Source organism: Carlito syrichta, unplaced genomic scaffold (genome assembly GCF_000164805.1).
Source record: "Carlito syrichta isolate Samal-C Ts95f unplaced genomic scaffold, Tarsius_syrichta-2.0.1 Scaffold314765, whole genome shotgun sequence".
NCBI classification, from domain to species: Eukaryota; Metazoa; Chordata; class Mammalia; order Primates; family Tarsiidae; genus Carlito; species Carlito syrichta.
Window position 1 is genome coordinate 276332 of NW_007258861.1, and position 12432 is coordinate 288763.

At 41.0% G+C, this 12432-nt stretch overlaps 1 protein-coding gene across 1 annotated transcript in view; it reads right to left on the bottom strand.

Moving 5' to 3' along the window:
• The window catches only part of LOC103274395 (oxysterol-binding protein 1), a 32454-nt gene that overhangs the window by 16299 nt on the left and 3723 nt on the right, over positions 1-12432 (bottom strand). Inside the window, exons 3-6 of the mRNA XM_008071851.2 lie at positions 6485-6683; positions 6134-6236; positions 5759-5813; positions 5431-5562 (exon numbers count right to left, since the gene is read on the bottom strand). Coding sequence (XP_008070042.1) covers positions 5431-5562; positions 5759-5813; positions 6134-6236; positions 6485-6683 — 489 coding nt within the window. The remainder of the gene's footprint in view (positions 1-5430; positions 5563-5758; positions 5814-6133; positions 6237-6484; positions 6684-12432) is intronic.

A 12432-nucleotide genomic window follows, 5' to 3' on the forward strand; every position in this document is an offset into this window, starting at 1 on the left:
TCTCGTCAAGTTGCCCAGGCGGGTCTCGAACCCACGGGCTCAGGTAATCCACTCACCTCAGCCTCCCAAAGCCCGGGATTACAGGCTGAGCCACCAAGCCGGCTGAGTTTTTTTTTAAAAGTAATTTATTTTACTATGAGTACACTCAGAGAGAAAGTTGGGTACTTAAAATTCTCAGAGAAAGAAAGGGTAGTAAATTGTAAGTACAAGTGTGTCCTGACTAATGAAAAGATGGCATTATAAAAATTAGCTTCGGCTGGGCTTGGTGGCTCAGTCTATAATCCCAGCACTTTGAGAGGCTAAAGTGAATGGATTGCCTGAGCCTGCAAGTTCGAGACCAGCCTGGGCAACTTGGTGAGACCTCGTCTCTACAAAAAAATAAAAACAGCTGGGCGTGGTAGCGCACATCTGTAATTCCAGCTACTCAGAAGGCTGAGGCGGAAGGATCACTGGAGTCCAGAAGGTTGACGCTGGGGTAGCTATGAGCGTGCATGCCACTGTACCCCAGCCTGGGTGAAGGAGTGAGACTCCAACTCAAAAAAAAAAAAAAAATTAGCTTTCACCCTGGACTAGACAATTGCTAAGTCTCAGTTCACTTCTGCATCAGGCCAGGATTCTGATGCTTTCTCTGAGACTGGACAGTTGCGTTTCTGGACCTGGAGTATTCATGATGGGTGCTGAGAGAAGGCTACGAACGCTCTCATCTTTTGTATTTTTAATTTTATTTATTTATTTTTTGAGTCAGAGTCTCACTCTGACGTCCAGGCTGGTGTGCAGTGGCAAGCTCAAGGCCACTGAAACCTTGACCTGTTGGGGTCCAGTGATCCTTCCGCCTCAATCTTTCAAGTAGCTGGAACTACAGGCATGTGCCACCACACTTTGCTACCTTTCCAATTTTAAAGCCACCTTAAGGCACTCAATTACTGGATGAAAAAAGGGTGTGGGGGATGTGGGGAGTCGTTGTTGGGGGAGAAGATATTTGTTCATTCACTTATTCATTCCATAAATATATTTATTGAGTCCTTACACTACATGACATAGCCTACCCTAATACTATCCACCGACTATAGAGAAGTGAACAAGAGAAGCAATGCTCATGCTTCCTACTTTTCCACCCCCTAAAAAAGTTAGCTTCTAAATTAACTGTTTGGAATTTTACATAATTTCACTACCTAAAAATTTGCTATAAAAAGAAGTTAGGCTCCCAAGCTAGCCCATAAATTAATCAACAGTGTGGCCGAACAAGCTTAAATATTGCTAGCCCAAGTTACAAGTCCAGAGAACAGAGGAAGGAAGGAAAAAAAGTCTTTTCTACTGATTGGTTCTAGCCTTTCATAACATTTCAGTTAAAAAAAAAAAATAATATGGCCGAGCGTGGTGACTCAAGCCTATAATCCCAGCACTTTGGGTGGCCGAGGTGAGAGGACTGCCAAGTCTGCGGACTCGACACCAGCCAGGGCAACATGGTGAGACCTCGTCTCTACAATAAATCAAAAAATTAGCTGGATGTGGTAGTGTGCACCTGTAGTTCCGGTTTCTTGGAAGGCTGAGGCGGAAGGATCGCCTGAGCCCAGGAGGTCGAGTCTGCAGTGGCCAAGAGCATGCCACTGCACTCCAGTCTGGGCAACAGAGAGAGACTCCAACTTAAACAAAACAAAAACAGTAATAATAAAATTTTCTTTCTTATATCCCAATTCTCCTTCTGCATTTTGGTTCACCCTCTTATCTACCAAACTCTAAACTATATGCTAGGCTAATATTTACTATTCTCCCCATAACTGTGAAATTAGTATAATTTTCACAATAAAAAACTTTGAAAATAAAGTATAACAAAAAAATTTACTTGAAATGTTTCACCCAAAGATAACCATTATTAATCTTTTCACCATTACTTCCATGCATTCCTATATTCTAAAAATATAAGAGCCTGTTTTTTCTCTGAGATATATACCAAATGTTTCCCTGTGAACATTTTCCAATGAACAAAGAACCACAGGACCGACATTAACACACTCATCTTTTGGGAAATAGGACCTACAAAAACAACACGCCACACTCCAAAACTATCTTCCCTATATCCAGAGACGAGTAGCATCACAAGATAAATGCATGCTGAGAGGTGATGAACTAAAAAGGGGTAATCTTCAGGTCTTTTTTAAAGAGGGTGCTAATTAATCACTCCCGACAAATCTCTCAGTGGCAGAATTTTAGGCAACGTGAAGTAATACTCCCATACATTTTGAGGAAAACTGGGAACGGGTGGTGCACTCCGATGGTGGCTACTAGACGTATCAGCAGTGCCTGGACTAGAATCAGCACATCCTTAAGCTATCACTGCTTTTCACACATACACAGCCCTGCCTACCAACAACTGTACCAGGAACAAGTTTCTCTGATAAGTGCCAAGCTTTGTATAATGGTCATTTTATCACTCAGAGGACAAACAGGGAAACAAATGAACCTGAGTATTTAAAGTGGAAAGAAGCAGGAAATCAGTTATACAGCTTATACAGCTGACGAAGAGTTGGGCAGCTAAAAAAAGACAACCCAGAGGTTAGTAACTGCAGGAGGCAATAACCATCAGTAGGCTGGAAGGACAAAGAGAAGCAGTGGTATTATGGCAGTCTGCAGAGGTGGGGGTTGAAGGTGAGGCCTGTCCAGTGAAAACTAGAGTCACACAGTTGCTGCCAGAGCACTGCCCAAGAGCGTGTAGAGGAAAAATACCCTTTCCACAGCTCCAGTCTCCTACTGGTGTCTTGCATTGGTGGAGCCCAGTCAGACTCCAGCAGACATGGAAGCCTAAAAAAACACCACCTAGAGGGATCAGTTTTCCTGTGACACAGCACAGAGCAGGGGAAGGGTGCAGGCTTAATCTGTAGGCAAACAGGTCCATGACTGCAAATTCCTAAAGGCGATGTCAACAAGGAACTAATGATAAAGGAGGACGGAGAGGTCACCTAGACCCCAAAGTTATTTCTAAGCAGAAACGGCATTTCTGAGACTGCAAGGACATATCTTTCCAGCCCAACTTCCTACTACTTCCTTCAAAGTACCCAGTGCTCCAGGCAAGTGGGGGTTCTTTTCAAACCCCAGAAAACCAATTATTTTAGACTTTTCTAGTGTGTGCTTACTCATGGCCTCTTCTTATCTAAAGGTCAACATTTTTCTAACAAAAATCCTAGCTTATCCATAAACTTGTTTTCCAAGACCCAGCTAATTGATTACTTCAACATTAACTGAATGATCTATACATGCTAGGTACGGAGCTACGCATCAAGGATATAGACTATTACAGACTAAGAACACAGTCCTTGAAGAGGCAGAAACCACACATGCTCTGTAGCCCCAAAAGGACAGGGAGAATGCTTCCTGTATTTCTGTATGCCAAGTAGATGGCTGTGGACAGAACCTGCAGCAGCTACCCTAACCTCCACTGTCCATTCTCCCCTTCTACAACTAGTAGAACCCCCATTTTATAGGCCATCCCACCAAGAACAGAAGTTCCAGCCTTTTCCCCAGCTAGTTGTGGCCATGTAGCTAAGTTCTGGCCATGGTGATTCAAGTGATAATGATTTATGCAATTTCCAGGAAGGACCCTTAAAAGGCAGACCTGCTTGTCTTTTTCTATCTTCTGGCTGGCTCGAATGAGACACTGATGGCTCAAGCTGAAGCATCCACTTCAAACCTAGGGGCTGAGGTCACAAGTAGCAGGGCGCCAGGACAGAAAAAAGAATGGGCTGTGCATGGTGGCTCAGGACTCTAATCTCAGCACTTTGGGAGACCAAGGTGAGAGGATTACTTGAGCCCAGAAGTTGGAGACCAGCCTAGGTAAAATAGTGAGAATCTGTTTCCATAGGAAATAAAAATAAATTAAAAAAAACTTTTTAGAGGGCAACCCTCTCAGGTTCCATTCTACTCTGGGAGCTTTTCTCTCCTCTTAATATATCCTTTCTAAAAAAAAAAAATTTTTTTTTTTAGAAAGACAGAAATATGCCTGGTCCTGACACTATAGAGTATGGTACCAGCTGTGGACCACCAACTTCTGGACTTTAACACAAGAAGACTTAAGACAATATTTGTTTAAAGTAGGGGTTGCCAGCTTTTTCTGTAATGGGCTAGATAGTAAATATTTAGGCTTTGAATGTCATATGGTCTCTATCACAACTACTCAATACTGCTGTTGTAGGATGAAAGCAGCCACAGACAGTACGTAAATAAATGAGTATCATTGTGCGCCAATAAAATTTTATAGAAGTTAACATCTGAATTTTATCTAACTTTCATGTCACAAACTATTGTGCTTCTTTTGATTTTTTTCAACCATTAAAAAATATTAAAACCATTCTTAGCTCATGGGTTGTATGGATGGCAGCCAGATTTGGCCTGAGGACCTCAGTTTGTTGATTCCAGGTTTGTTTCTTTAAATGGAACTTACACCTAACTGATACACTGGCACAATACCAGGCAAACTGTAGGCACTCTGAAAATGCTTGTGAAATGAACAAGCAAGTGATACACACTGCGGGGCATAAACAATAGAATTTGTTAGAGCACAAAGGAGAGATATCTCATCCTCACAGGACATAGTTGAGAAGGTTTGCCGAAAGAGACCACATTGTAACTGAATCCCAAAGAAAAGTAGCAAGGGTTGGGGAACTGATGAAAGTTCAGGCAGAAAGAGTGTGTGCAAATGTCCCGAGGGAAAAGACAGGATGTCTCTGAATACCTGAAAGTAATCTTAATGACTAGAATTCTGGATGTGTATGGGCAGAGCCTTTTCCATGGAAGGGAAGCACCAAGCCCATGGAATGCAGTCTGTGCTCAAAACAATGAAGATCCAGTAAAGAATTTTAAGCTGAGAAGTGATGACTACATTTGCAATTTTTCAAACATCACTTTGGCAGCAGTGGGAACAGATTGGAGGAAGACATCACTGGAGGCAGGAGGTCAGACCAAACACCATCTTTGCTATGGAGAAAGTCCTTATCTTTCTGGCTGAAATGAATTATTTTTGCTGCTGTGCTCCTAAACTCTTGTATGTGTAGCATTTTCCATGACACTATCATAGAAAATAATATTTTCTGCTTGTTTTCATGTCTGTCTCTTTTAAACTACACACTTCTTAGAAGCAGAAACTATGGTTTACCTTTGCAAGCCCCCAGTTTACCTACCATAGGAATTTGAAGGAAAAAATCCCAAACTATTATTGAACATACATGCATCTAATTCTAGGTGATCTGGGAACACATCAGATCATAGACAAAATTAAAGAGCTAAATTTCAGGGATAGTTTATGACTCTGATGGTTAACAAAGACTATGTCACACACTGCCACACAAGTAGGTGGGGCCGTCACATCAGTGCACTTCCCACTGAGGTCAAGAGGACCTCCTAGCAGTAGTCTGAATGTGCAGAACCTCAGAACCTCACCGGCATGGGGATCTTAGAGAGTTCTTTTCCAATGCAGTTCTTCATAATGCTCCATAAATTGAGGCTATAGTTTGGCTTATATGGTATTCTGGTTCTCTTTTCCTTCTTGGTCTCCTCCAGCTGATGCTTGTACTAAGAGCAAAAACAAAGCCATTCAATCATCCACAAAGAACAGAAAATTTGGTATTTATAACTTTCTCTTACCCCATGCCAAAAAAAAATATATATATATATCAGTATTTTCTGTTTCTCTTAGCACTTCACAAACAAATCTGTGGGACTAAAACCCCAAGTTCCTCACCTCTAATAACTCCCAGATAAGAGTTACCTGTTCATCAAGGCTGATGTCACTGCTGGCACCACTGATATTGCTACCACTACGTCTGTATGGACAAGAAATGCAAGAGAATTAGAACAAAGACCAGAACCAGAGTTTCCTCCTCGACATTTCTTTACAAAGCAGAATGGCAAGTACACTGTATAAACATATTGACAGGTGATCAAATGACAACACTTAGAATAGGTATGAATTTAAATATCCCTGGAAAATTTGTTCATGTAAAAAAGCTAACAGTTTTCCAGTTATTAAGGAAAAGGGACCAGATCTTAATAAACGTCAACAATTATGATACTCTCACTGAAATGTTTATAATCTTTTGATGGCAGATATGTTTATTTTCTTTGATAATCAAGGATAACTTACTTGTGGCCCAAATTTTCAGGCAGGGTGATGATTTCAGGTGCATCGAAAAATTCATTCTCATCATCCTCATCACTCATGTCCCCTTTGCCAGAGCAGCACTGATCTACAAGGAGAAAAGTCTTGTTTGTTTGCTGTAGTTATATTTACCAAATGCCTGGTATAGCAGGCTCTTCTAAATACCAACCACAAACACAGCAACAAATGGTAGAAAGTAGTGGAAATACCAGAAGAAATCAATGGTTCTAATTTCATTATATACGAGTCATTGGTTGTAGAGTTTGGAGTTCTGTCAATTGCAGAAAACCACCTGGCTCATATTAGAACAGGCTACCTGAGAACTAAGCGTCTTACCTTTACCAGAACCTGCACTGCCAGGAGTGTTTGCTGGCAGCACTGTGGCTCCTCTGAAGGCCCTCTCCAGGTGATTATGCTGCTTTGCCAGCTGCTCGAGGGTCTCTTCCAGTCGGATACGCTGGTCTTTCTCATACTGTAGTGATTTTCGCCATGTTTTACTATGGGTCTGGGCTAACATGAGAAAATCTCTGCAGGCCTGTATGGAGAAAGCATTGACTGTCTCACTTTAACTAGCGAGAGATTTCCCCTCAAACCTTTGTAAGCCCATTAAATAACCTTAATCTGGAAATTTTAACTGATAAATTACAATGAAAAACTTTGCCTTTTATGCCAGGGTGTCACAGACATCTAGCTCTGTGCTACAATCAAGGTCAACCCCTCAGAAAGGTGAACATGGTTGTCATGGCTCTTTTCTATTTTCGTGGACATGAGGAACAAACAAATGCCAAGTGAGCAACAGAACCTAGACGAAGTTTTTATGGTAACATCAAAGGGCAGGTATGTGAACTGTACCAAAAGAAGAGAACTATTTACTGAAAGAAAAGAGAAAAAATACAGGATGTCTGCTTTTAACAAATTCTTTACTAAACTTAAGTAACCTAAAGCTGAGGAATTCAGACACAGAGATCAGAGAATCTGCACTAAATTAGACCAAATATGGGGAAGCTTACATAAAAAGTCCTTTACATTAGGCTATCACCTGCCTTGTATCCTCCTCTTTAGGCAAGTATGCCTAGCTGCTCACCATTCCTGGATACACAGGTTTCTTTCAGGCCTGCCCACTTTAGTACATGCTATTTGGTCTCCCCAGAATGTCCTTCCATCCCGTCTCTAAGAAAAGGGAAATCTTCATTCTCTAAGATCTATGGCAAATGCTACTTCTGTGACACCTCCCCCCACCTCCAGTCTCATAAGCAGCCAGTCTCTTCTATACATTTCCATAGCACTTTGCACAAATTTCTATTTTACACATGTACAGCTATATCGTGACTGATTTTCTATCTCTCCAGATGGATCATGTTAATTTAAAGACACATTTTATAGCTTATTCATATATAGATCTCCAACTACTAATTTAGTTGCTTTGTACATAGTAGAAGCATGATAAAATTAGCTTAATAAATAAATGAAGAAAGAAGCAAGCAATGTGAGTTTAAAATTCTATCCCATTATAGAGAAACTGAAAGTAAGCAGAATATCTACTACCTTGGTTTCAACTACTACCTATAGGCTTACAGCTAAGTCAGTAATTCTAGCCCAGCACTCATTGAGTTTCAGATCATAATATCCAAATGCTTATTCAATGACTCAAAGTCACCTCCAAATCAATGGGTCCCTGTTGGGAGCCAGCCATGGAGGCCTGCCTGCTAAGAAAGTCCAGGGGGCTGAAGACCCCGGGTTGCAAAGCAAACCTGGGCAGCTCAGACCCTTGCTTCTTCTACTTTTGTTATTGGTGCAGCCGAACAGTTCTGTACAGTCCAAGGATGGAAAGCAAAATTCCACTCACACCTCCACTACCCCTTGCAAAAAGGCAAGAGGGGAATTCATGAGAAATTACCTTTCCTTCATTTGAATTCCTCCCTAGGTGTCCATGTCCCCGGCCTCCTGGTATTAAACCATGCAATCACTTGATTAAACATTGTAGTTGGGAAAATTGTAAAAAACCAGAAAGTGCCTGATTTAATGTTTGTCAGGGAACTCACTGGCCTTGCCAGGAAATTATCAATAGAGATTTAAATATCATGTGCAGGTAGATAATTACTTGTAAGATTTTATTTCTTCTGATTGGTGACTAATTGGAGAAATTTGAGAAGCTACAGTTTGTATTTTTAGGAAGAGCGCCAATGCAAAAATTATATTTACTTAATTTCTTAATTTCTACATGTGGCATATTATGGTTAAAAAATTAACAATTACATAAATATTATAGCACTCTTGCCTTTACTTCCCTTTGTTAAGGAGGCTTGTAATTCTGGTTAGGGATTGTGACTAAGATGACTTGAGCCCCGGAGAACCTTTGTTTTACAAACATTAAAGCTCATTCTCCCTGGCAGGGGATAATTGACGCAGATTGTAAATACCAGGTGTAACATTGTGGAAAACTAGTCAGGCCAACTTGTGGCTAAGAAACCTTGAAAATGTTGTTTTATCCCAGCTAGTTGCAAATTGCTGTGAGAAGGTCACAGGTGTGACTTGCTAATCTATGTGACAATCATAGTGCTTAGAACTTGGTAGTGATTTATAATGTAATAATTATAGGAATAAGTAAGTTTTGTATGGACATTAAGAAATGGTAATCATTAAAAAATGTTAGAAGTGTATAAAATTTATAGTTTAGGATGATAATGTTTTAAGATCAAAACAGGATGAACAAAGATACATTGCCTGTCCGGTCCATTAAATTGTAACTGATTGCCTTGAAAACAAAAAACATGTAGGGTATAAAAGGAGTTGGAAAAGACAATAAATCAGCATTTGTCCTGCTTGCAGCAGAGTTAGTGTGCAAGTTTTTTCTCCTGTGCCAACGCCAACCCTCCTTCAGGAAACCCTGACACGCTGGAGCTGGACTCTAGCAGGTCCCAAAGTGAACTTAACACTTTCCTGTGCTGACTCTGCTTCTCTCTTTGATGTTCCTCAACCCAAGAAAGGCTCAGGACCTCTCAGCTATCCAAGCCAGAAAACTAAGGGGCATCTTTCTCTTACTTTTCCTCACACCCAATTATTACATCCTACTGATTCTTCTTTAATATTTTTGGAATCTGTACATGTCTTTCCATCCTCTATACTCAGAGGTAATACAGAGTACACATGTTGGAGTTGGACTGTTAGGGCTCAAATCACAGCTCCATCTCATGATCTAGTATAGAATTTGGGGTAAGCTATTTAACCTCTCCACATTTCATCTTCCTTACTCGTAAGCAGAGAATAAAAATAGTTACTACCTCAAAAAGGTGTTGTTTTATATGTGAGCACAAAGAACCACATCAAGCATTCAATAAGGTGTAAGCTATTATAGTTACACCTGCATCAAAACTGGTCTTATCTTCTAATCCACTACCACCAAGTCCATTTACATGATTTGCACCTCTGCCCCTCCGCTGAAATTGTCTCCTCTCCATCCTCATCTCTAGCTACTTTCTTGCTCTACCAATAATTAATTACCAGCAGTTTGGGAGAGACAGGGGGATCTGCATATGCCACATCACTACCTGAACCAGAACTTCTCCCTCACTCCCTTTTATTAATACTGATAATAATTAAAACTTGGCAAGAAATAATCATGTCAGGCACTTTGCTAGGCACTTCACATCAATTATCAAGAAAAGCCTTTCAACACAATGGTCTGCTAGTATCATCATCATCTACAGATAAGGAATTGAGGTCACAGAGGATGTAGATTACCCCAGGTTATATAGAGAGGTTGTGGAGGCAGCTGGATGCCAGGCTTCAAGCTCTAGCTTACCTTTCCTCATAGGATGGCTCTCATTACTCCCTCAGAATTTAGTTGAGGTATCACCTTCTCTATTCCTCCTACTCTGCTATACCACAGAAGCCTGTGCTCATTTCTAACAAATCACTTAGTGCACTCCATAATGATCCATTTAATTCTCCAGCACTCACTAGACAGCAATCTCCCTGAGGGCAGGGACCAAATCTGCTCCCAGGGATATCCTCTAGGCACAGTGCCTGGAACACAGCTGGTGCTCAATAAACAGCAAATACACTAACATTGTGAAATTTGCTCCCTTGGTTAGATTCACTTTGCTAGGAAGAAAAGCTGTAACCTATGAAATCAAGAAACTGAGTGAAATGTGATTTTTCCTTTGATATAATTTTGTCCATTTAGAGCTGTGATGTTCTAGCATGTTAATTTTTGACATGTGTATTGCATTTAAGGCCTTGCTATCATCTAAAAGGTATGAAGGATGGCCAGGCTTGGTGGCTCAGTCTGTAATCCCAGCACCTTGGGAGGTGGAGGCGTGGGGATTGAGCCCGCGGGTTCAAGACCAGCTGGGGCAACTTGATGAGACCTCGTCTCTACAATAAATAAAAAATCAGCTGGACATGGCAGTGTGCACCTGTAGTTCTGACTACTTGGAAGGCTGAAGCAGAAGGGTTGCTGGAGCCCAGCAGGTAAACACTGGGGTGGCCGTGAGTGTGCCACTGCACTCCATCCTGGGCAACAGAGTGAGACTCCAACTAAAATAACATAAAATAAAATAAAAGGTATGAAGGAAACAACATAGGGATAAAAAAGTGTATTTCAAGCAATAACCAGCTATGAAAGGGATACAGGCAATGTACCAAAGGAGAAGAAAATGAGAAAATGTAACTTATCTTGACTTCCAAGGGATCATTACCTTTAATATAAACTCTAAATACTTAGAACTTGGGGAAGAAGAATTTCCCCAAGGAGCAAAAATTAATGAGTATATGGTTCAAGAGAAAAGTCCAAATTAACGTTTCAGTTTTTGGACTGAGGAGTGATTTATTTTGCAAAAATTTCACATCAGAGTAGAAAAAAAATTGTCATGAGTGATACAGATAAAAGACAACATTCATTCTCAGGAAACTGGTGTGCCCTGAGATGTTCTATTTAAAAAGTACATGTATTTATTATTGATTAACTTGATGATTTATGAGGTTTTTCTGATCATAAGGGGCTTGAAAAACTAGGCACACCGTACCCAAGAAGTGCAACAGTTTGGAAAAAGCATGTGACTAGACATCAGAATCACAAGCATTAATACTGATTTGCTGGATGGTCCTAAGAGATAATTAATCTTGCAGTCCCTAAGTGGAAAATATAATTTGTGTTCTTTTTGCCTTTTGTGAATCATAACATTGAAATAAAATGTTGAACACTTTAGAAAATGTTATAAAAATAAAGGTTATCACAACTTTCTATTAAGTAAAAAGGGGCTAAAATGAGAAAAACTAAATTTTCCATTGGGTCACAGAAAAAGGTCTTTGATCTTTAGGGGCCATGTGAACTAAACTAGTTCTGAGTATATGTCATGTCTTGCTATCTCTCTCTAAACAAGGGAAAAACCTAGCACTAAAGAGGTAATCTCATCCCATTTAATTAGATAGGAAAAAAAAACACCCTGCATAAGCCTCTTCTCACAGAGTACTCTTCTCACTTATGAAATGTAGTCAAGTGACTTTTTTTTTTTGAGTCAGAGTCTCATTCTGTCACCCAGGTTGAAGTGCAGTGGTACGCTCACGGCCACTTCATCCTCAACCTGCTGGGCTCAGGTGATCCTTACGCCTCAGCCTTCTAAATAGCTGGAACTACAGGCATGCACCTCCACGCCTGGCTAATTTTTCTTGATTTATTGTAAAGATAAGGTCTTGCCAAGTTGCCTGGGCTAGTCTCAAACTCGTAAGCTCAGGCAATCCTCCCACCTCTGCCTCCCAAAGTGCTGGAATTATAAGTGTGATCCACTGTGCCCAGCTTAGTCAGGTGTTTTTATGTGGAAGGTAACCAAAACAACCTGCCAGGTGAGAATCAGTTACCAGTAGAGGAAAAACAACATCGTTTAAACCATGCATTCATTTCATGCCTATGAATACATCAGCAATGCCAGTAGTGCTCTGTGTTTACTTAGAGCCTTGCACCCAAGCAGCTAAAATGCTCCACAAACCAATAGCCACCTGAGGTAGGAGTCAACAGAAGGAAGAAGCATTGGCCCCTCTTTTTTTTTTGAGTTAGAGTCTCACTCTGTCGCCCAGACTAGAGTGCAGTGGCTGTTCCCAGCCACCGCAGCCTCAACCTGCTGGGCTGTGGTGATCCTTCCGCCTCAGCCTTCCAAGTAGCTGGAACTACAGGTGTGCACTACCACGCCCGGCTGATTTTTCGATTTATTGTAGAGCTGAGGTCTTGCCAAGTTGCCCAGGCGGGTCTTGAACCCGTGGGTCTCGAACCCGTGGGCTCAGGCAAT